General features: G+C 57.9%; 2 protein-coding genes across 2 annotated transcripts in view; one reads left to right on the forward strand and one right to left on the reverse strand.

The window, feature by feature from the left end:
- LOC101522611 (spondin-2) overlaps positions 1 to 25203 on the forward strand; it is a 233880-nt gene that overhangs the window by 154950 nt on the left and 53727 nt on the right. The gene's annotated exons all lie outside the window — the stretch shown is intronic.
- On the reverse strand, positions 620 to 22237 carry UVSSA (UV stimulated scaffold protein A). The gene is made up of 13 exons (XM_058670372.1): positions 22105 to 22237; positions 19764 to 20094; positions 14599 to 14719; positions 13857 to 14234; positions 13460 to 13572; positions 13234 to 13362; positions 8077 to 8173; positions 5588 to 5750; positions 5331 to 5465; positions 3977 to 4160; positions 3704 to 3800; positions 2255 to 2420; positions 620 to 801 (listed from the first exon to the last, which is right to left on the reverse strand). The coding sequence occupies exons 1-13, from the start codon at positions 22200 to 22202 to the stop codon at positions 708 to 710; spliced, it is 2106 nt and encodes a 701-aa protein (XP_058526355.1). The 5' UTR covers positions 22203 to 22237; the 3' UTR covers positions 620 to 707.

A 25203-nucleotide genomic window follows, 5' to 3' on the forward strand; every position in this document is an offset into this window, starting at 1 on the left:
AAGATAAGAAAGTGAGCGATGTCTGTGGGTCGAAGGGCACTGCCAGCAGAGCGACAGGTGGGTCACATCCGTCTCTTCTCTTACCCCTCCAAGCTGGAAGGATGTGCGGGCTGACACACACGTGCAACTCTGGGAACAGTCGGGGAGACTGACACCACACCCCTCCCCAGGCGAGGCATGCATGGCGCGTGTGGTTAAGGGGCCACACGGAGTGCCCACATCCTGTGTCAGCTGCCTGCATTGGCTCCTGGCCACTGATGCCTGGCAGGCCCCTGGCCCAAGTGTGGGAGACCCCAGAGAGAACCTGGCTCCAGGCAGTGAACCAAATACAAATTCATTTACATAAAGTTGCTTAGGACAGATAACACAGACTAGCAGGAACAACGAGGAGCCAGCCGAGGGGTCACGTGGGCTCTCCTTTCCTGCCCAATTCTGTGAGCAGAGGCAGCCGTGGCTGTGTGGCGGCTGGGACTTAACAGCACATGGCTTGGACAAAGTCCAGAGGGAAGCCACTCCCGGGGCTAGACGTGCGGCGAGGCCAGGCAGACGGTGGCAGTCCTGTGTGTCTGTAGGGAAAGCGCTAGTGTGAGTGTGGGTTGCCAGGACCCCCGCTGCCATCTCTAGGGAGGAGCCTGAGGCCAGCTGGGGACACGGAAGAAGAAGGTGTGCATGGGGCCAGGTACCACCTTCGCCGCACTATGCCTGCCCTAAGTCAGCGCATAGTTGAACTGGTTGGCAAACTTCTCATGCTTCTTCTGGTCCATTTGGTTCATGGCTGTGACCACCCTGCGGACAGCTGCCCTGTGGGGAAGGCAGAGGGACGTGTGGTCAGGGCACTGTGGCCAAGGCCTCACTTGCACTGGGCACCTGACCAAGAACTTGCAGACCTGTTGTGAGAGCCGCACAGCTAGAGCTGACCGGTTCAGAGCCACCCTGGCCCCTCCCATGGCCCTGCCCTCTGGGAGCTGGGACGCACAGGACACTGCCCGAGATGTACCAGGGAAACGTGGGTATGTGGTGCAGGGAAGTAGCATGCAGTACAGGGGTAAAGTCACAGCCTGTGGCCCCAGCACCCCACCTGGGCCCTGGTTTGAGTCCCTGCTGCTCCATTTCCCACCCAGCTCCCTACTGTGGCCCAGGAAAACAGTGGAGGATGGTCCAAGTCCTTGGGCACTGGACCTACACGCGACCCGAGGAAGTTTCTGGCTCCTGGCTCCTGGCTGGCTAGTCCCAGGCACCTTGGGCATTTGGGAAGTGACCCAGAAAATGGAAGGGCTCTCTTTCTGTCTTTAAAATAAGCAAGTTTTTTAGAACATGTGTAGCATGTCTCTCCAGCACAGAACCGAAACTGCTGTAGGCCAGCTCCAGGGCTGTGACTTGCAGCCTCCACCACCCAGGTGCTGATCCCTGTGGGCTGCTGAGTGGCCGTGGTGTCCACCCTACAGAGGGCCAGGGCCACCCAGTTACTGGGAGAGCCTGACTGCCCCCCTCTGTCCTACAGCCAGCACGTTCCCACCATCTCCCTCTGACCACTGCAGTCACAGGCCCACAGGCAGCCCCTGACCGCCCCATTCAAGCCAGAAGGTAACAAGTGGGCTCCCCAGCCTGTGCCTCACTGGTACAGCCAAGGCACCGCACTGGCAAGATCCGGGCGTGACACTGGGTGACGGCCTGGCCTACAACTTCCAGCTCCCTGGGTGGCACCTTCTCAGTCCTTGCTGACGTCACTGCCCTGGGGCACAGTTAGGAGGTGAAGATGTTTAACTGTTCTGTTGGGTCCTGCACATTGCTGGGAGGGTAGCCCTGACAGCAGGGGAATCCTGGAGCCAGTGGCCCTCTTCCATACCTCACCCTCCTCCCACACCCAGTCCTCCTCCCACACCTGGTCCTCCTGGCCCTCCTCCCACACCCAGCCCTCCTGGCCCTCCTCCCACACCCAGCCCTCCTGGCCCTCCTCCCACACCCAGTCCTCCTCCCACACCCAGTCCTCCTCCCACACCTGGTCCTCCTGGCCCTCCTCCCACACCCAGCCCTCCTCCCACACCCAGCCCTCCTGGCCCTCCTCCCACACCTGGTTCTCCTGGCCCTCCTCCCACACCCAGTCCTCCTCCCACACCCAGCCCTCCTGACCCTCCTCCCACACCTGACCCTCCTCCCACACCTGACCCTCCTCCCACACCCAGCCCTCCTGGCCCTCCTCCCACACCTGACCCTTCTGACCCTCCTTCTTTGCCCAACCCACTGCAGCTCTCACTTGGCGAAGACCTTCTTCCTGATGCGGGCGCGGGCAGTGTTGGCCTGGCCCTTGAGGTCTGTGAGGCTGGGGTACTTGCGTCTCCTCTTGCCCTGACCCCTCGAGGAGCCGAGGTCCTCCCCTGTGGCCGCCTCCACATCTCTCATGAACTTCGGGTCCCTCCAGTCTGCAAACAAACCAGTGGGTCAGGCCACGCCTGTGCCCATCATGGGACAGAGAGTCTGGCTCAGCCCACCCACTGCTGTGGCTCAGGTCTCTGAGAGGGCCGGGCAGTAGGGGGACAAAACAGAGCTGCCCCACTGCACTTTCAGGCTCCGAGGCAGGACAGCGGCCAAGGCTAGTGGCTGTTCCCATGCACAGGGCTGGCCTTTGTAGCCCACGGCCAACCGTGGCACTGCTCAGCCTGCCTGCTGCAGTCAGGGTCAGGGTGGGCCCAGCCCCCCAAGATGCAGGCTGGGGGGGTCCCCTGAGTGGGCTGGCTGCAGTGTCAGGGCTGTGAAGCCTGTGGGCAATGAGAGGGAGAGGGTCAGCCCCAGGAACTGTCTGCAGAGCTCACCAGCATGGGGCACGCGTGGGCAGACTCACAGCCCGGATTCCTGCTCAGAGTTTGTGCCCAGTCTGCACAGTTACATGCAGCTGGTGAGAGCCAGCTGGCTCAGGCACACAGTGGCAGGGCCATGCCAAGACACCCAGACCCTGGGAAGCTGGGAAGGAAGCGGTGCCCATGCCCTGCCAGGCACCAGCCAGGCCAGGCTGTGTGGGGACGCATCCGGCAGGCAAGGGACCACATGCCAGACAGACGGAGGGGAGGTGGCCTGAACGGTGTCTGAGCCGGGAGTGCGGGCAGCCCGATCCAGGCCAGCCGCGATTAATCCCAGATGGAGGGAAACTGTCTAAACAGTTTATCTCCCAGTAATAAGAAGGCGTCACAGTTTAGGAGCCTGGTGAATGCGGCGATTGTTTAAACACAACCCAGGAACGCAGCGCCCGGTGCAGACTGAGCGGGCGTCGCGGGAAAATGGAGGAGCAATTTAGAAGTCTTTGAGGAAAATCAATAGAGGCCGCACGGCCTTCCTGGGCGCTGCGGGCCTTGCCGCGCTGTGGCCATTGTCATCAGGGCTAGCACCGGGGAAAAGAAAATTGCCCCGTGTGCGCGAGAGCGGGATCGATCCCACAGTTAGTAAGGGGACGCTATTTCACATCTGACTGGCCAGTGGCAGCCGCCCCCACCCGCTACCTGTTTGTTAACAAGTTGCCAAGCGCCAGGACATCAGGCTCGGGGCTGGCACAGAACACAGGCACTTACTGTGCACCAGCCATGAGGGAGGTACACCCCGGAGACCAGCCACCAGGAAGCCCCCATCCCAGAGCCCATGAATCCCACCCACGCCCTGCTGCTCTGGGGTACCTAACCCCATCCCTCCCTACTAACCTGTCCCCCACACTGACCTGGGCGCTGCCCCAGCTGCTGCTCCCGGGCCCTGTCCTCAGGGTCAAGAGGCCGTCCCTGGTCGTCTCTGGGGATGATCCTGCCGTGGAACGGACACTGCCCAGCAAAGACAGGGAGGGTGATGGGAGTGCTGTGTTCCCGCCCTCTGTCCAACCCCACAAGATCTGGGGTCCCAGGAGGCATCTCCAGCAAGGGCACAGGTTGCTGGGAGCCACGGGGCTGGGGACTTGTCCACACAGAGGCAGGAATCCTCCAGGACGCCCCCATCTCACCTTCAGCCGGTCCTGGCGCTCACAGAGCCGGCCATCGGGCCTTGGGGCGCGGCACCGGTGCTGCACTGGCGTGAAGCTGCCGGCAAAGGGGATGCGGCGCGTGCAGAGGGCCTCCGAGACATGCGTGCTGCACATCTCCTCCTCCACCTCGCTGGGCTTCCAGAAGCGGTGCTCAGAGGGGGCTCTGATGGCAACCGGAGATCCCGCATGGGCCAGGGCCTTAGGGGACCATGGGGGGTGGTCCCCAAGGTACAGCCCTACCAGATGTGCTTCTGAGGGGCAACCCCTCTGCCCAGCCAGCACCCTCTCCTGCTCAGGACACTGGGTGGTAGTGTGGATGGCAGAGAGCACCAAAGCTGGGGGCAGAACTAGCCTCAGGCCCTTCCCACATGGAGGTGGCAGCCACAGCTTCTCCTACAGGCTTGGGACAAGGGAGCCCCTCTCAGCCATGGCCCACCTGTCTTCTGCTCCAACAGACCTTGGCAAAGGTCTGTGTGTGCTAGTCTCAACCACCAAAGTGAGCCCAAGCAGGGCCCAGGCCCCGGGTCACTACCGAGGACATGCAGGTGGTAGGACCCAACCCCAGGCTCCAGCCTGCCCACTAGCCCTGCCCAGGGTCCTGGCCATGCCACTGGCCATCAGACAGAACTGCAGGAAGTGCCTCCTGGGGCACCTGCAGGGGCTGCTCTCCTGGGGCCTGGCATGAAATCATGAGGAAGCAGAGGACAGCTGAGGCCACACAACAGGACCCCAGGATGCCAGGCAGGGCTAACGGGCAGCTCTGCCAGAGAGCTGCGGAGCCCAGAACAGAGAGGGCCCTACGAGCAGATGAGGAAGCTCGACCACGCATGTCCCCAGTCCATGTCACTCCAGCGGAATGTTAGGCAGGACAGCACCACGGGCCCTCACTGTCGGCCTCCTCCTATCCCTGGACACTGTCAAGCAGGGCCTGTCCACGCCCTGCAAGCCAGCAGGCCTGAGCCCTAATCACCACAGAGCCAGGCCCAACTGGGGAGCACAGATAGAAGCCACATCTCCCATGTGTGAGGGGAGGCAGGAAGCCCCAGCCTGGGCCGGGCTAACGCTGGGGAGGGGCCGCATCCTGAGGCCAGGGCTCTACAGTTATGGGAGATCACGTGCTGGCTCAAGGGCCACCCCTGGGCACTCCCCAGAAGACTGGGCAGAGGACAGTCCCCTGGGGAGCCGACTGTGGGGTTCCCTTGTGGCCAATACTCCCAGCAGCCCCAAGACCCTCTGGGCAAGCTGACGGATGCCAAGAGCCAGGAACAGGTAGTAGGCAGGGGCATGCAGGCCAAGGAGGCTCGAGCCCCAGGGACCCACAATGTCGACTCACTTGAGGATCTTGCCAGCCACTGGCTGCTCCTCGCCCCAGTGGCACAAGTCCACTCCGAAGGGCACCACAGGCGCCCGGGCCCGCTCGGCCGCTAGCTTCTGGGCCTCCTCTGGCTCCAGCAGCACTCTAGGGGTACTGAAGAATGGAGCCAGTCAGGCCGGCCACGCCCCCTTGCAACAAAAGCACGCACAGCCTAAGTGGGTGGTCCCAGGCAGCGGCAGTGACCTGGGGCTCAGCAGCAAGGACGCTGGGGTCACCTGGAGGGTGGGAGTGGGGGCACACGGCCCTGCAGCCGCTGGAGCTGGGCGGCGGCAGAGGTGGGGTCCAACACTTCCTCGTTCTGCCTCGTCCTGATCCTCTCTGAGGTGCGCCGTGCTACGTGGTCCTTCCCTGAGGTCGGCGGGGCCTCAGGCTCCAGCCCTGAAACGGAAACGTCAATACCATGGAGTCTGTGGTGACCCAGGTGCCGAGAGCTGGGCTACAATGGCCATGGCCAGTAGGGCCCCATGTCAGGTGCCCCAGCATGGGCACACCCACAAGGCACAGACCCAGGGCATGGAGGGGACGCAGCCTACCTGGGGACTGCAGCTCCTGTCCAGCCCCTGGGCATAGCCTGGGGCCACAGCAGAAGCCAGTGAGGGCAGACCCTGGGGGTGCTGGGTAGGCGCCCGGCAGTAGGGCATAGCAGACAAGACGTCAGGGGGCATGTCCTCCACCAGTGCCCCCTGTGCCAAGGCTGGGTGCCCCGTGTAGCCCCTTGGTGTGCCTCCCCAGACGCTGCTGGAGCCAGGGGGATGGTCTGTGTCCACTGAGGCGCCCCTGCAGCCAAGGGCAGGCTTCTGGCAGCAGGCCAAGACCAGGAGGCCCTGGGTGGTGTGGAGAGCCATTCAGCTTTCATGTCCAGCTGAGCTAGCCCACAGAACGTGGGGGTCTGCTGAGCCAACCGCCAGCACAGGAGTGCACAGGGGCAGGGGGCAGGGGCCATGAGAATGAGAGAAACCCTCGGTACATCTGCCCCGACCCCAATGCCTACAGTGGCGAGAATTCAAAGAACCTGAAGAGGCTCCCAACCGAGCAGCCACTCTGCAGCACACACGCCAGCCAGGCCTGGAGTGCGCTGGAGCCAGGGTCCCACACGGCTGGCAGGGACTTGGCTCAGGGAGATGGAACCACTGCCCCCCAAGGGGTGCACCATAGGGGCTGGAATTGCACACACACCTGGGCACTGCCATGTGGGACCAGCCTTGGGGCTGGGCTCCTGTGGCACCACCCAGCCAAGGCCTCAAGGAGAGCAGGAGTGAGGGCACTGCACCTCATCCTACCCAAGGAGACGGTGCAAAACCAAGCATTTAGACAGAGCTCAGTGCCTAGAAATGAGGGAAACAAACCATCGCAGGCAAGTGGTCATGTGACAGTGCACTCAAGAGCCACATCTGCACACATGACAGTGTACACAAGAACCATACATGGAAATGTGACTGTACACGGGAGCCATACGTGAACACGTAACACCACAAAGGAACCACTCATTGATACATGACAGTGAAAACAGAAACCACACGAGGACATGTGACAGTCCACACAGGAGCCACACGTGGACATGTGGTAGTCCACACAGGAGCCACACGTGGACACGTGACAGCACACAGGGCCCGCATGAGGACATGCTCTGGCACGCACATGACCAGATGAAGCTGAGAAGTGAACACTATGATTCTTAGATACAGTCACAACCCAACGATCAATATGAGAAGCCCTAAGAGTTACAAGAATGAAATATATTTTTCATTGATTTGTTGTTTTAAACCATTAAAGAGCCAGGCAGGTGTGTCAGGGCAGGGTTAAGACTCGGGCACCTCACCAAGCTGTGGACAATCGATCTCACCGTGGCTTCCCAGGGAGGATTGGCAGCCGCACCTGCAGGCACAGGCCAGGACGTCTGCCCTGCGGAGTCAACCAGTCTGACCTGGCTCAGCCTTGTGTCCACGGCTGCCCTCTGAGAGACTCCGAAAGTATTCCAATCCCCTTTGTTGTTTAAATTGTGCGAGTGGCACCGTGTGCCCGTGGCTCCAGGCCGCCAGCCAGGGAGATCGATGGCAGGAAATGGAGAGGCCGGGCGGCCGCAGTATTGATTTTCCCTAGTTCAGCTGGCCTTGTAATTAAAATGTAAATTTGAGAAAGAGATTATGTCCTGACAGAAACGGGAGGATTAAGGTGAGATAAAAGCCTCGTCACAGGCGGAAAAGGAGCCTAAGTGCCTGGGAAACAGTGGTCCGCGTGGCCACCTGGCCCATGGGCCCAGGGCCCTGGAGGAGCTCCCCCATGTGCAGCCACTGTGCACAAGGTCCCATGAGTGGTGCCAACATCCTACTGGGGCGCACTGAACTCCCTGTGTGCCCTGCACATGCCCAGGGCCACCTTCTCATTCAGCTGTACTCACACGAGCCGAGGCCGCCGTGTGCGGCCCATGGGCCCTGAGCAGTGGTGGTAGGCAGGAGAGGTGCCCAGAACTAGGGCCACACATCCCAGGTCTAGGAGCCACACAGCTGTCAGTTCAATGTGGAGGAGGGTGGCACCTGCCTCACCCCATCCCCAAGGCTGGGTACCCAGAGCCTGTCTGGCCGTGAGGTGTCTGCAGAGCCCTGTGGTACAGGGATCCACGGTGGGGGTTGGGGCAGCTAGCAGGGAGGTCACAAGTCCCAGCCTCGGAGGACACTGGGGCCGATGTCTCCCACACTGCACTCACCGTACTCTGCCCGGAGGTGGGCTGGGATGTGAGCCTCAAAGCCCTCCTTGTCGGGTACCTCCACGAAGTCCTCGTCCTCGTCCTCAAGCACCGACGCCTGTGGCAACAAACCCCAAGGGTTCAGCCCTGCCCGGCACCTGCACCCTACGGCTCACCCAGCACCCTCTCAGAGGACTGGCGAGAAGCCCCTTAGCGAGCCAGCTGCTGCACCAGGGGCCCTCGTGGTGAGCCGTGGGAGCCATGCTTTAGACGCAGAGCTCAATCCCGCCTGCTCCTCAGGGAAACCTGGCTCCTAGGGCTGCCGGGGGAGGGGGTGCACTGCCCCTACGTGCAGCAGGAGCCCAGATCCCTCAGGCTTCTCTGGGCTGTGGTTGCGCAGGTGAGCGGCCACAGCAGACACATGCTGGGAACAGAGTGGCAGCCGGGGGCCTTCCTGCTGGCCTGGTCCTGCTGTCCATCCCCGCCCACCAGGGGCTTGGCTGCAGGCAAGCTGGCAAAGTGGCAATGGCTATCCTCCAGGGTCCTTCGAAGGTGTCGGGCCTGGCCCACGGAAGCACATGGGGCGAGGCCCAACCAGCCGACAGGCCCAGAACAGCCCTAACGCAAGCCCCAGGCGTGGGCAAGGACGGGCCTCCGTACCTGCGGCTGGAGCGCATAATCAGATGCAAATGCAGGCTGGGAGGGCCGGCCCACACCGCGCATCTGGTTGGCTCGGCGGCATTAATCATGGGTGCTGTAATTTTTGTTATCAGCCCAACACTGATCAAAAGGGAAGCCTGTCCCCACCGCTGACCTGTGAAACGTCCCAATTATACTCTTTGGAAATGACAGGGGCACTTAACTCCCGCACTGAGCAAACGACGGCCATCAATCACGCTGGAATAACAATGAGCCGCGGAGCTGAAAATTATTTTTGTATAGAATCTCCCGAGGAATTTATGAAAGGTGGAAGGAGCCCAAGGTTCTGGGCCCAGCTCTCAGGGAGCAGTGTGCTCACGCACTAAACACAATTTATGTGTTCTCGCTTTCTAAAAGGTAGATGTGGCCAGGGGACTACAGTGCATGGGGAGCCAGCTCTGAACACGGGGGTCATTTCCATAAAGCAGCCCGCGCCCTACCCACACCCTTCAGCCTTCCACTTGGGCAGGACTCCCAGAGTCACCCCCGCTTTCCCGCATCCAGCTCGCTCTGCGGCTGCACTGGGGGCAGCTCCTTTGTTCTTCCATCAGCACTGACGGGGCAGGGGCAGCGACGCTGGCCCCTCAGCCATTGGCCTGCCTGCCTCCCTGCGGAGGCTTCTGCTCCCAGCTCCATGAGGTGCCCACAGCTGCCGGTTCTCCCTCTGCCAGACCCAGGTGCTCGGGGTCCTGCCTACCTGCCCAAGAAATCACCCGGCACTGGTGGCAGAAGCCCGAGCATGGTGGACTGGCCAAAGGAGTAATGGAGGGGATGTGAGGGGCTACCCAGGTGGCACTGGGGGCGGAGCCTCTGCTAGGCACGCCTGAGGGGAGCATCCAGGTGGGCTGGGAGGTACAGCCTGTGCAGCCTGCCCGCAAATTGATTCTTACCCGCAGTTAAAAGGATTTAGAAAAATGAGCCTCCACGATCATAATTAAACAAGCAATAAAACAGCCAAAATATACAACACAATCAGCGCGCCCGAGCGGGGGCGGGGAGGTCACTGCTTGAGGGCCGGGCATGCAGCCCGCCGGTGGTGGCTGCAGAGGCAGCTGGGGCTGTGAGCTGCCGTGCTGTCTAATTACCGGGTGTGCAGTCTCAATTACTTCTCACCCAGGAATCACTTTCCTGTGGTTTTATGCGTGTCTCTTTCCCTTTTTTTTCTTATGTAAAAAAATGATGTAAGGCCTCGTCAGACCAGTGAGCTCCACACTGCATCTGTCTTCCCGTGGCTTGATGGCAACGCGTTTAAAAACCCATCCTCTCTTATAAACTAAGAATTAAAGGTGCTCAGCTGTGCGGCCGCCACCACGCTGCTATCTATATGCTAATGCCCGCGGCAAGGCCGTGCAAATCGCAGCTCCGACTGCCAGGGTCGTGCCGGGAGGACAGGGCAGCCAGCCACCCTCCATGAGCACCCGCGTCCCCACAAAGGCACTAGGCTTGCGGGAAGCAATGCTCGCTCGGTGTGTGCACAGGGACTCCAAACAGCCCACAAAGCAGGTAGGGCAGCCTTGGTCCGTTTCCAGGGGCCGGGTCTGAGCTCTCTGCTGGGCTCCCTGTGTAAGGAACATGTACCCTACCACCAGGCCAGGGTCAGCCCAGGCCAGGCTGGGAACTGCCCACATGGGCCACATGGACCCACTTGGGAATAGGCCCACACAGGCCATATGCGACAGAGGCCAGCTGGGCTCACTCGGACAGCAGCGGCACCTCGGTGTCCACTTGGGGCTCATGGAGGTGGACCTGCCCTCCTGGTGTGAGAGGTAGGGTCGGTCTGTCTGGCCACAAGGAGCCTCCTCCCTGGGAAAAAGGCCAGACGCTTGGAGGTTCTGGGTTCCCGTGGCTTTTCTCCAGGAATGAAACAGCTCAGCCTTTGGTGTGATGAAGGAGCCCTGGCAGGGCTGATTCAGCTCTGGCAGCTGAATCACAGCCCAACATTCCATTCCTGGATCTCTGCCTCACCCCTTCCACCTGCAGGAAGCCCAGCCCAGCCTGACCCAGCCAAGCCCCTTCCCTAGCCACAGCCTCCACCCAGGGTGCCCACAGCATAGGTACAGAGCACCTGGACATGGGAAAATAGGGTTCTGGGAGCGGGGCGGGCCTGGAGGGTGAGCAAACACACCAGGCACAGAAAGCCATGCCCCTGGCGGTGCCATGATGGGTGAGAACGCAGACAACCATCGGGCAGCAGCTGCCTCCTGACCATTCACCCTCCCTACTGGAGCGTAGGGGATCAGGGTTTTGTTAATCATACAACTACCTGGCGATCTCAGGCGACGGACTCCAAGGTTTCCGAAGGATTTGGATCAGTTTAACCGACACGGCAGCCACTGTTACACGCCTGCAACAGCAGGGCCGGGAGCTAAATCTACCCAACGGCCTCCGGATCGACCCCGCCAAGATTTACGCCCCTGCTCCGGGCACAACACATGCTCACTCCAGAAAACACACACTTAAGCGCACTGAAACTAGCTGGAATACTTTTTGAAGACAGAATATTACAAGAACACAGCAGGCAGCGGGTACCAGCTGCAAGGCTTGCCTCCCGTCCCCAGGGCCTGGTTCAAATCCCGGCCCCACTCCTGGCTCCCAACACCCCAGGAAGGCCACAGCGAAGGGCCAAGGGTATGGGCCCCTGCCTGGCCCACAAGGGTGAGCAGGGGCCAGCGTGGCTCCTATGGGTATTTGGGGAGCACCCTGGGCCTGCCCTCCCCGGCTGTGGGAAGCTCTGGGTATTTAAATCATACGTTATTGAATTAGTGCCCTGCTCGGCCCGTGCTACACGCGTAGTTAACGATGCCAATCCCACACTAAATGCGGAGGATGACAGAAGCGATTCAAACCCTCCGTAAATTTTATTTGAAAATTAGTGAGGAACACCTCTCCGTAATTCCTAATTAAAATGGCTCTAATTAACAGACGCTGACTGCGGGCCTGCCAGCCTGCACCTGTGGCGGCTGCCGCCTGGGCAGACAGGCCGCTGCCACTTCTATTCTGGGACGTGGTTAGGTGAGCACCTGGCTGCCACTCAGCCACTTGTCACTGCACCTGCAGGCAGCCGCGGCTGAGCGCAGTCTCCAAGGACTCCGGAGCAGCCTGCTTCCAGCCTGCACTGTGTCCACCTGGCTGACAGCAACTACGACTTTTCCCTTGAAAACCAGCTGGGCTCAGGTGAGGGGCAGCAGCGCCCTGCGCCAGCCCGCGTGCCACCGTCACAGGGAGTGCATAGAGCAGCTGAAGGGCTGGCAGCCATCACAGCACAGCTGCAACGGCCCTGAGAGCTTTCTCAGCGGCCTCAATGGGATGGCAACAGGGGAAGGAGCTTGGCAGGTCAGCCTACTCCGGCTGCCCGCTGGACACAGCGCCCCAGGCAGCCGTGCGAGGCGGGATGCTGCTGGATGGATGCAGACGGCGGCCAAGGAGCGGGCACTGCCAAGCCCGTCCTCAGAGGCCCGGGCTGCAGCCTCCGATGCTGCTGCCTGGCACGCCTGTGCAGACGGAGAAAAAGCCTGCCCAGGACCCAGCAACTGGCCTCACCTCCCACAGGGTATCCGGGAGGCTGGCCTTTGGCCACTCCATGGCACCAACACCTAGCCTTGAGGCTGAGAAGGGGGCAACATCAGGCTGCAAGTCTTGGACTGAGGAGTGTGGACACCGCACAGCACTTCTGCGCCAGCACAGCCGTCCATGCATGGCCACCAGAGGCATGGGCGAACCACACCAAGAGGACAAGGCCTGGTGTGGGGCCACAGCAAGGCGGGAGTCCCTGGACCACCCTCACGGTGCTCGGCCCATGGCCCAACTAGCTGATGCTCTGGCGAGCTGTGTGACCCTGGGGGAGCCATCCAGTCCAAGCGCCTTTGGAGGGAAGCGGCCTCACCCCACTCAGCAGGCACCAACATGAGAGGATTTGTAGGAGTTAAGGAAGCACCGAGCGGCGCCCCCTGCTGGCCTCAGGGGAGGGCGGCTTGGCCGGCGGGCCATCCCGGGGCTCTGCTGCCCCCTGCTGCCCTGCAGCTCCCCGCCTTGTGCAGTCACGTGGTGCAGCCACTCCACCTTACACACCGCGTCCTGCTTCCACTTCCTCAGGGTGCCTGGTGCCTGCTGCCCAAGGGAAGCTCTGCTGCCACGGGCCTACAGCCGCCAGAACAGCTCGCCCCTTGCCAGGGCTAAGGCCTCTGTAGTCAGTGGCCAGCAGCCGCCAGGGCCCCATCCACCCCTCCCAGGCTGAGTAGGGGCTGGAGGTGCGCTCGCCAGGCCTCCCTGGTATGGGTCAATGGGGCGTCATCCCTGTGCCTGACACATGCCCCATTGACCCGCAGGCCCATAGCCGGGGCCCTCTCCAAGACCCCTGCCACCAGCCCTTCTAGGTCAACACTTTCTGACCATTGTGAGGCCTCCTGCCCTGCCCCCACTCACCCCGCATACCCCCAGACCTCACTCACTCCACGTACCCGACGTCATGGCCCCACTCACCCCGCGCCTCGGTCTCTCTGTGGGCTCCAGGTCCAGCTCCCGGCCCTTCAGCAGCGCAAGCTCCAACTCTGACTTGAGGTCGATTGCGTGTCTCAGGTGCGTACCGTGGGTCCCTACCCGGGTGAACCGCTGCAGGACATGGGCACGTTTGGGGCTGCACGGGCACTCCCCGCAGGCCCCCCGCCTCCCTTGACCCTGTTCTTCAGGAGGCCAGGGCCCTGCCCACCTGAACCCAGCTGCCCACAGCCGGCAGAAACTGGCTGTGGATGAGCTTGAGTGCGTCCCGGGCAGCGTCCATGATGGCCGCATTGTCTTCACTCTCCAGGATCCTCAGGCCATCTGGGGGCAGGTATGTGGGGTCAGCGGGCACAGCCCGCGGCCACCCGCCAAGCAGGGCTCTGCGGACGAGGCTTCCACTTGCTCAAGGGCATTCAGCATGCCTGCCCATACAGCTGAAGGGTATGGGGCCTGCATGCGAGTGGGACGACCCTGTCTCAGGCTGGCACCAGTGACCAGTGAGGTGGGGTAGTGGGGGACGGTCCACGCAGAGGCCAGATGGGGGGAGAAGCCTGACAGACCCCCAGCCTAGCCCCATGGCAGGTCAGCCGGGCAAGCCTGAGTACCTGAGGACAGCTCCAAATCCAGTGTGTACTTGTGCGAGCCCAGCCCATGGCTCCGCACAAACTCTTCTGGGTCACTGTCCAACTCCTCTTCTGAGGGGTCCTCTGGGGCTGCCTGGGGTGACCCCTCTCTGTGACTGGTGACTTCTGGGGGCCCTCCAGAGGCCAGCAAGTGTTTGCTACAGCATGGCTGCTCCTCATCCTCATCCTGGGGGCAAGAGGCCGAGCAGCCAGGGGCACCGCCGCCCAATGGCACAGGGGCACCACCGCCCAACGGCACAGGAACCCCGTAGGGAAAGCCAGGACCGAGGTCAAAGGGCAGCAGCAGCCGGAAGCAGCTGTTCACTTCTGTCAGGCATGACTGGATTTCCTCAGACGCTTCTGTCAGAGTGAGATGCCACTGGCCTTGGTGACCACAACAGCTTCCTCGGGTCCCCAGAGCCAGCTGCCCGCTTGCTGGGCTTCCCCAGGCCTGCATGGGGCCTAGAGGAGGCTCTGCAAGACGATGATGCTCTGGGCCCAAGGTCCCACTGACACAACCAGCAGTAGCCACCAGGGGAAAATGGCCTGTCCCTGCACCTGTGTGTCCCAGGGCCCCACTCCAGCAGAGGCCCGGCCCCAGCAGGCAGAGGCCTCGCCCAGCAGAGAGGCCCTACCCAGGAGGGATAAGTCCCACCCCAGCAGGCAGAGGCCCCGCCCAGGGGGGTAAGCCCCGCCCCAGCAGGCTGGACCACCAGCAGCTTGCCTTCCATCTCCCGGGCGGCCTGCTCTGCTCGCTCCCTGTGGATTTTGTCCAAGTGCTTCTGCTTCTCCTCCTCCCGCCTCCGTTCCGCCACAGTCCTCGCATGCTGGTCTTGAAAATCCACCTGAAGCAGGAAAAGGCCGGCCGCGTTGGGTGGCCGGACCCCAGGCGGGGCGCCCGTGCCCCACACTGCTCCGTGTTCCTGCACGCTGCCCATGGGAGGCCTGGCTGTGGCGGGCAGGGGAGAGGGATTCTGCGCAGGGAAGACGCCAGCTGTGCCTTCCCAAGGACAAGGGGCACAGATCACAGGCCAGGTCTAAGGAGACACACCTGCCCCTTCAGCTTTGCCAATTCCCTGTGATGTTTTAAGGATGCATCTACTCCAAGGGAGCGCTTACAGAGTTGTCCTAGCTGCTGGCTCGCTTCTCAAATGGCCACCAGGCAGACTGGGTCAGCTGAAGCCAGAGGCCAAGAGCTCCTTCCAAGTCTCGCACACGGCACATGTGGGATGCTGGGGCAGCAGGCAGTGGTTCACCCGGGACATCACCAAGAAAAGCCCACACGTGTATGTGCGCCCAACAGGAGCCCAGCAGGCTGACCTGTTCCCTGGGCGGCACCCACGGAAGCAGACGCCCACACCCATCCGTCCCAGACCCTAACAGAGCCAGACGATGACAATGGCCACTGTGGCTCCCGCACCTCTCAGCTCCTGCCTGCTGGCACCCTGCCCACCACACGGGACTTCCGTCCCACTGACAAGGGCCCTTCACCTGTCCAGGCGGGCAGCTAGCTCAGGGTCACTGTGCCTGTGCCAGTCCTTTGGCCCAGCTGTGTCTCAGGACACCTACGTAGTCCCCTGGGCCTGGGAGAGGCCCTCTGTCTGGGGGAGGAGTCTCTCTCTGGACTGTCCCTGTACAGCTTCCTCAGGAGGTTTATTTTTATTTTATTTTTTTTTAAAGATTTATTCAGTTTCTTACAAAGTCAGATATACAGAGAGGAAGATATTCCGTCCGATGATTCACTCCCCAAGTGAGCACAGTGGCCGGTGCTGCGCTGATTTGAAGCTGGGAACCAGGAACCTCTTCCAGGTCTCCGACGCGGGTGCAGGATCCCAAAGCTTTGGGCCGTCCTCCACTGCTTTCCCAGGCCACAAGCAGGGAACTGGATGGGAAGTGGAGCTGCCGGGATTAGAACCGGCGCCCATATGGGATCCCGGGGCGTTCAAGGCGAGGACTTTAGCCGCTAGGCCATACCGCTGGGCCCCCACCTCTTTCTTAAAAAGCATTGTAAGGACAGGCACAGACACACCTTAAGCTTGAGGTAACACTGATGCAGAGGGTGGGAATACGAGCTCTCACAGCCCCTGTTGAGGGGGAGTGGGCCAGGAAGCGAGAGGGTAGGGAAGATTGCTACCTCTGTGCTGGGAGTTCCTCCTGAGTGAATCATTGGACGGAAGATCTTCCTCTCTGTCTCTCCTCCTCTCTGTATATCTGACATTGCAATAAAAATAAATTTAAAACAAGAGAGAGAGAGAGAGAGAGAGAGAGAGGCAAGGGGCACACAGCACAGTGGCTCAATGGCAAAATCCTAGCCTTGCAAGTGCTGGGATCCCATACAGGCGCCAGTTCGTGTCCCGGCTGCCCCACTTCCCATCCAGCTCCCTGCTTGTGGCCTGGGAAGGCAGTTGAGGATGGCCCATTGCCATGGGCCAATGTACCCATGTCGGAGACCCAGAAGAGACTCCTGGTTCCTGGCTTCAGATCAGCCACTTGGGGAGTGAACAATGGGTGGGTGATTTCCTGCTCTCCTTTGCAAATCTGCCTTTCCAATAAAAATAAACAAATCTTTAAAAACAAAAAGAGGGCGCAGTGCAATGACTCAGTGGCTAAATCCCTGTATGCACCTGTAGGTGTCAGTTTGTACAGAGATCCAACAACACATTAGGCAGATTATTCACCCGGACCAGGTGGGATTCATCCCAGGCATGCAGGAATGGTTCAACATTCGCAAAACAATAAATGTAATACATCACATCAACAAGTTGACCCATAAAAACCATATGATCCTCTCAACAGATGCAGAGAAAGCATTTGATAAAATCCAACACCACTTCATGTTAAAAACCCTAAACAAGATAGGCATAGAAGGAACATTCTACAACATAATCAAAGCAATTTACGATAAACCCAATGCCAGTATCATACTAGATGGGGAAAGACTGGAAGCCTTCCCGCTAAAGTCTGGAACTAGACAGGGATGTCCACTCTCACCGCTACTCTTCAATATAGTTTTGGAAGTCCTTGCCAGAGCTATTAGACAAGAAAAAGCAATTAAAGGAATTCAAATTGGAAATGAGGAATTGAAATTATCGCTATTCGCAGATGACATGATTCTCTACATAGGAGAACCAAAAGACTCAGTCAAAAGACTATTGGAACTCATAAGAGACTTTGGCAGGGTAGCAGGATACAAAATTAATGAACACAAATCAATGGCACTAGTGTATACAAATAATTCCACTGCTGAGAAAGAAATTGTAAGTACAGTTCCCTTTAAAATAGAGGAAAGGAATCTTAAATACTAGGAATTAAGTTAACTAAAGATGTGAAAGACCTCTATGATGAAAACTATGAATCATTTAAACAAGAAATAGAAGATGACCTTGAAAAATGGAGAACCTTACCATGTTCTTGGATTGGCAGGACCAACAATATCAAAATGGCCATATTACCGAAAGCAATATATAGATTCAACGCAATCCCAATCAAAATCCCAGCAACATTCTTCTCAGAAATAGAAAAGATGATACAGAAGTTCATCTGGAATCACAAAAGACCACGAATAGCTAAAGCTGTCTTGAAAAATAGAAATCAAACCGGAGGAATCACAATTCCAGACCTCAAGACATACTATAGAGCAGTGGTTATCAAAACAGTCTGGTACTGGTACAGAAACAGAGAAGAAGATCAGTGGAACAGAATAGAAACACCAGAAGGGAATTCACACATGTATAGTCAACTAATCTTTGACAAGAAAACAGAAAACAATCCAGGTAAAAAACCTGGTCTATTCAATAAAAGCTGTTGGGACAACTGGATAGCAGCTTGCAGAATAAAGAAGCAGGACCCGTACCTGTCACACTATACAAAAATCAGCTCTAATTGGCTCAAGGACCTAAACCTACACCCAGAAACCATTAAACTACTAAAGGAAAACATAGGAAGCACACTCCAAGATATAGGAACAGGGAAAGACTTTTTAGAAAAGACGCCTAAAGCAACGGCGATCAAATCCAAAATGAATAAATGGGACTATATCAAACTAAAAAGTTTCTGTACAGCAAAGGAAACAATTAAAAAAGTGAAGAAGCAACCAACAGAATGGGAGAAAATTTTTGCATTCTACACAAGTGACAGGGGACTAATATCCAGGATCTACAAAGAGCTTCAGAAACCCAGGGATAGTGAAAAAATAAACCCTGTAGCAAAATGGGCAAAGGAAATGAACAGACGTTTCTCAAAAGAACAGATTCAAATGGCTAACAGACATATGAAAAGATGCTCAGGCTCTCTAGCCATCAGAGAGATACAAATGAAAACCACCTTGAGGTACCACCTAACTCCTGTGAGACTGGCCTACATTCAGAATTCGAAAAACAACACATGCTGGCGTGGATGTGGGGAGAAAGGTACCCTCCCTCCTTCACTGCTGGTGGGAGTGTGGGCTAGTACAATCATTGTGGAAATCCATATGGAGAGTGCTTGGAAAATTGCAAATAAACCTGCCATATGACCCAGCAATCCCGCTCTTAGGAATATACCCAACAGAAGTAAAATCTGCATTATGAGAAGGGAATCTGTAATCCTATATTTACAGCAGCACAATCCACAATAGCAATGACATGGAAACAAACCAGATGTGCGTCTAAGGAAGAATGATTAAAAAAACTGTGGTACATCTACTCAATGGAATATTATTCAGCTGTCAAGAAGAACGATATTATTCTATTTAAAACCAGGTGGTCCCAACTAGAAACCATTATGCTCAGCGAAATGAGTCAATCACAAAAGAATAAATACCATATATTCTCTCTCATATAAGGAAGCGAACATGGAAAGGGGCCCGAGAGTCAGTATACTAAGACTGCTCAGGAAATTGTGAACGTTTGTTACCAGACATTGACTGAGTATGATGAGCACTTGACTCAACTTGAGAAGGATATTTGTATGGCTAAAGAAGCAGCTTTGGAGGAAGCAGAATTAGAAAGCCTGGACCCTATGACTCCTGGCCCCTACAAAAAAAGAAAAAAGTTATGCAAATAAGACTTCAGTGAACATGAATGAACGTGTATTTTGAGTCTTTAGTGTTTCAATAAGTGAGAAATGGGCTTTCTGGGGCATAAAGTTTTTTTTATAAATTTTTGTAAGTAAAGTAATTTATCTTCCTAACAAAGATTGTTGCTATATTTTGTGTTTAGTCTGAGCATGTATTTTTGTACTTACCTACTGTTTCAGTCTTTGGAACATCTTATCCCATATATGCTGCCATTAGCCAGTTATTGCTTCTCTGCCTGGCTTTTGAATTGTTCATTGTCAGGAATACATAGTGTTTTAATAGTAGGTATGCAATGTATTTGGTGGATTAGAAGCACAAACCCTTCATAGTCATTTGGGAATATATAGTAACTTCAAAAAAAAAAAAAAACAGTTTGTACAGAGATGGCCCAAAGGTTTGGGACCCTGCACCCATGTGGGAGACCAGGAAGAGGCTCCTGGCTTCGGATCTGCTCAGCCCCAGCCATTGCCGCCACTTGGCGACAGAACATCTTTCTGTCTTTCCTTCACTATAAATCTACCTTTCCAATAAAAATAACTATTAAAAAGAAAGAGAGAGAAAGAAGCAAGAAGCTAGGAAACATACTTGGCCCAAACTGTACAGCGCCCTGACCCTTGTTTTGTGCTCTCTCACTATGCGGGTAGAGCGGGACCCCCAGCCGGGGCCCAGCACGGCCCCTGCGGCCATGCACCCCACGGGCTGAGCCACCCATCCTGGGTACCTCCCCCTATGAGCGAGCCCCTCAGTCTTGCTGTCTGCACACTCCACGCTGGACCAGGGAAGGGGAAGCAAGGCCAGAAAGCCGACAGCCTGTAGATGAGCAGGCGGCCTACCTTCTTGGTGTGTCTTAGAAAGTGGTAGCCCACAGCCAGCTTCTTGTAGGCCTCCCCAAACTTGGCGTTCCAGCCCTCGACGGCCCGGATGGCCGCCTGCCTCAGCTGCTGGGCAGCCTCCCGGGGCGGCGGAAGGGGCTGCTCGTGGTCTGTGCCCAGCGTCAGCTCCAGCAGCTCTTGAAAGTCGGCGACCACCAGCAGCCGGAAGTGGTGTGACCGGGCAAAGAGCTCCTCCAGGATCTGGAAGGCGGACAGGCGGACCTCGGCATGCTCCCAGGCCAGCTGCGTCATCAGCAGGCGGTGGGCGTGGCTGAGCTGCTCCTTGGAAGACCTGGGGACAGCAGATGCAACTAGACAAAGGCCAGAGGCAGCCACAGCCCTGCCTGCGCTGGCCGGAGCTCTGCACACGCACGCACGCACGCACACACGCACGTGTGAGTGCACCAGATACACACACCTCATCTGCACACACTCCACATATACACACCGCATCTCTACACACACACTCCACATACACACACCGCATCTCTACACACACACTCCACATACACACACCGCATCGCTACACACACACTCCACATACACACACCGCATCTCTACACACACACTCCACATACACACACCGCATCTCTACACACACACTCCACATACACACACCGCATCTCTACACACACACTCCACATACACACACCGCATCGCTACACACACACTCCACATACACACACCGCATCTCTACACACACACTCCACATACACACACCGCATCGCTACACACACACTCCACATACACACACCGCATCTCTACACACACTCCACATATACACACCGCATCTCTACACACACACTCCACATATACACACCGCATCGCTACACACACACTCCACATATACACACCGCATCGCTACACACACACTCCACATATACACACCGCATCGCTACACACACACTCCACATATACACACCGCATCTCTACACACACACTCCACATATACACACCGCATCTCTACACACACTCCACATATACACACCGCATCGCTACACACACTCCACATATACACACCGCATCTCTACACACACACTCCACATATACACACCGCATCTCTACACACACATTCCACATATACACACTGCATCGCTAAACACACTCCACATATACACACCGCATCGCTACACACACTCCACATATACACACATCTGCACACACACTCCAGACATACACACTGCATCTCTACACACACACTCCAGACATACACACTGCATCTCTACACACACACTCCACATATACACACCGCATCGCTACACACACTCCACATATACACACCGCATCGCTACACACACTCTACATTTACACACCGCATCGCTATACACTCCACATACACACACCGCATCTCTACACACACTCCACATTTACACACCGCATCTCTACACACACTCCACATATATACACCGCATCTCTACACACACTCCACATATACACACATCGCTACACACACTCCACATATACACACCGCATCTCTACACACACTCCACATATACACACCGCATCTCTACACACTCCACATATACACACCGCATCGCTACACACACTCCAGACATACACACCGCATCTCTACACACACTCCACATATACTCACCTCATCCACACACACCTATACAAATGTACCACACACCACACATATACACACACCATTAACACACTCCATGCTTGCACAGAGGCAACACCCCCATCCACATACAGCACATGGACCACATACATACGTGCAACACACACAATGCTATACCTACCACGCCTATGTGCATGCAATGCACTGATAACACATGCGTACACGTGTGTGCTCATGACCACGTGTACACATGCATGCACTTCCATTAGAATCACATCCAACAGACACAGCACACACGGCCATGGGCAGGCTCCCCTCAAAACGCCGCCCAAGGCCAGCACTTGGCCGAATCACCCGGAAACTCGGGCTGCCACACTGCTGCGGCCATGGGCTCCAGGTCGGGGAGCAAACCCTACCCTGGCCGGGATCTCACTCCAAGTGAGAAGGGCACCATGCTGTCCTATCTATTGCAGTCGCTGGGATCGGGGCGCGGGCGCCCACAGGCTGGGGGGCCACCTCCAGACATGGGCTCCGGGCGCAGTCCCCTAGGAGCGCAGATGGCCCTGAGTGTATCCCTGTGTGAACCCCAGGCCCGGCTGACACACATGGGGGTGCGTTCCTGGGGTGTCCCCTCCCCACAGCTCTGGCTGACACACACAGGGTGCGTTCCTGGGGTGTCCCGCCCAGGCCGGCTGACAAGCAGGAGACCAGAGCTGGGGGCCGCTCTCCGAGACGTACTTGCATATTTTCTTGAGCTCCTTCATTTTCTCGGGGTTCAGCCGGGGCTCCCCCGAAGTCGTAAGCTCTTCCACCAGCTGTGAGAGGTTCTGGTCCATGTCTGGAAACTCTGGGTGCACACGGGTGGCCCGACTTCCGGCAGTCTCCGGGAAACACCCCAACCCCTGGGGGAGACCAGGTGGAGCCGAGAGACGTCCGGGGAGAGGGAGGGGCGAGCGCGCCTCAATCTTCCCAGGACGGTGCGACCCAGCCGGAGGGCGACCAGGGTGAAGAACCCGGTCCCGGAGAGCCGATCGGAGGAAGACCTGGCCTGGCCCCGCCCCTTCCTGCGCAGGCCGCGCCCCCAGGCGCTAAGGCCCCGCCCCGCAGCCATTGGCTCGGCATCCGGACCTGCACGACCAGGGCCAACTGGCCACGCCCCTTCCGGCGCAGACCCCCGGAGTGTCACGTGACCACGAGATCGGCAGCCAATGGCTTGCCTGAGCGGTGCTGCCGAGAGCTGCGTGATGACACCAGCACGCTCCCGGCGCGGGCGACGCGCTGGAGAAAAGGAGACTGGAGGGCGCAGCAAGCCCTTAAAGGGGCCGCGCACCAGGCCTGGGCGGCCGTCCCCGCGCCTGTCGGAGAGCGAGGGAGCGCGGCTCCTGCCACGCCAGCCCGGAGGTCGCCGCAGCGTCCCCCCACCGACCCCGCGGGCTGCCCACTAATGCCTGGCCTTCGGAGGCCACAGTGACCCCGGCCCGCCTCGAAGAGAACTCTATGGCCAAACCCTCACCCCATCCCCCCAAAACTGCCGCCTCACCTGCTCCCTCCCTTTACACCTACCCGCCTCCCCCCTAGCTGCCCCTTCCGGTCCTGCCCCTCCCCCACCACTCCCCCTCCCCCCTGGGGTCCCCCCCCCCCCGTGCTGGCCCCCTTCCCCCACTTCCTGTCCAGCTCCCGGTCCGGGGTCCGTGTGGCCACCACGGGCTGTGGATGCAGCTCCAGGCTCTTGGCTTCTGTGGTGCCTGCGTTTGGGGAGGGACCCGATGGGCGGCCGCTGTGTCCAACGTGGAGTGGTACCACTGTGCCCTGGCCAGCAGATGGACAGTACAGGAAAAGGTGCCCAGAGCTCTGCGATGTGGGTCGTTTCATTTCCACCAGCCACTGACCGGTGGGCCTGGTTCAGTCACACAGCCAAGCGCACAGAAGGGGAAATGGTACAGGCTCAGAGATTTTCCTATGGAGTGGCTTATTATTGTTTCAAAACTCAGAGAGGGTCCAGCGTGATAGCCTAGTGGCTAAAGCCCTCATCTTGCATGCTCCAGGATCCCAGATGCGAGCAGGTCCTAATCCCGGCGGCTCCACTTCCCATCAAGCTCCCTGCCTGTGGCCTGGGAAAGCAGTTGACCGCCCAGGGCCTTGGGACCCTGCACCCACGTGGGAGACCTGGAAGAGGTTCCTGGCTTTGGATCAGCTCCCCTCCGACCACTGTGACCACTCGGAGAGTGAACCAACGCGTGGAAGATCTTCCTCTCTGTCTCTCTTCCTCTATGTATTTCTGACTTTCCAATAAAAATAAATACATCTTAAGAGAGGAGAGACAGGGATCCTGGACTACCGCAGAGCTGATCCAAAGCCAGGAGCCTCTTTGGAGTCTCCCACATGGGTGCAGGGTTCCAAGCTTTAGGCCATCCTCCACTGCTTTCAAGTAGGGAGCTGGATGAGAAGTGGAGTGGCCAGGACACGATCCCAGCAGGCAGAGGATTAGCTTGCTATGCCACAGAGCTGGTCCAGTTAGTTACTCAGAGTTCCATGTGCTGGTTCTCCACCCAGATGGCTGAGCCCAGGAGCATCCTCTGGGTTCCCCACACCTGGGGCTGCTCCATTGTTATCCCGGTGCACAAGCAGGACTGGAACCAGAAATGGAGCGTGCACAAGACCCCTTGGTGCCCCCACAGCGCTTGCTGCTCAACACCAGTGGAGACCTAGCCAGGGCAGGGATGACGGCCCGGGCGCCCACCTCAGGAAACAGCAACCGAGACCAGGACCACTCAGGGCCCGCGAACCTGGACACAAGATCACGAAGAGATGCCGGCATCGCTGACGGTGCACACCCACCCCGATCCTGTGGGCCCGCCCAAGTCTTGTCAAGGGGCGAGCCCTGTAAATCCCAAACCAACAGACAATTCCAGACCAACATCATTTCACTGGCAAATTCTAGAGAACATTCCAGAAAAGAAAATATTTTTCCACAAATAACGTTGAAGGGCACACAAGCAAGGAACAATTCCCATCCCATTCTGAGGAAGAAGGGCTGACACCCTCCTGGACACAAGTGCAATAACTGCACACCACCACCGTGAGCCAGCAGGAGGAGGGAGGGCCCACAGCGTGGCCGCCAGACACACTGCAACGGACCATTAAAACAGCAAAGTGGGCAACTCTCTGTGGTATCAGCATTGCATGTGGGCACTGGTTCTTGTCCCAGCTGCCCCTCTTCCATCCAGCTCCCTGCTGAGGCCTGGGAAAGCAGAGGAGGATGGCCCAAAACCTTGGGAGTCTGCAGCCATACGGGAGACTGGGAAGAAGTTCCTGGCTCCCATTTGAAGAGTGAACCAGGGGACGGAAGAACTCTGTCTTCTCTGCTTTCAAATAAATTAAGTTTTTAAGGAGGAACAAATGAACCCTCAGTCTTTCTGAACGCCAGCATGCACACGACCCAGGCACGGAGACACACACAGCTTGGCCTGGAGCCCCAGTCCCCCATGACACGTGCCCAGCTCACGGCTTCACCCTGGCCATGTCCAGGCCAGGGTGGGCACAACCAACAGATGGGGTGGCGTCGCCCTGTCTACCTCCATCACAGACACTGCCAACCACAGTGGGATGCTGAACATGGCTGAAGCCAAGCCCTTGACTGGTGAGGGCATGAGTCTGTACCAACAGGAGGGCAGGCCTAAGGAGCCCCACGTGGCTGAGTGCCCACGGAAGATGAAGGACCAAGGCACCCATGAGGGAAGCAGCACCAGGAACCCCTGTGGGGACTAGGGAAATTCCACTGGGGAAACCCACCAAGAGCAGAGGAGTGGTCCCCAGGTGGTCACAGACACATCTGTG

The sequence above is a fragment of the Ochotona princeps genome, chromosome 11 (genome assembly GCF_030435755.1).
Source record: "Ochotona princeps isolate mOchPri1 chromosome 11, mOchPri1.hap1, whole genome shotgun sequence".
Taxonomy (NCBI): domain Eukaryota; kingdom Metazoa; phylum Chordata; class Mammalia; order Lagomorpha; family Ochotonidae; genus Ochotona; species Ochotona princeps.

Coding starts and splice junctions, on each gene's coding strand:
- UVSSA (XM_058670372.1), bottom strand. CDS start 22,202: ATGGACCAGAACCTCTCACAGCTGGTGGAAGAGCTTACGACTTCGGGG. Junction 4,161..5,330: donor GTGGCTGGCAAGATCCTCAA/GTGAGTCGACAT, acceptor GGTTGCCATCAG/AGCCCCCTCTGAGCACCGCT. Junction 802..2,254: donor AGGAAGAAGGTCTTCGCCAA/GTGAGAGCTGCA, acceptor CCTTCCCCACAG/GGCAGCTGTCCGCAGGGTGG.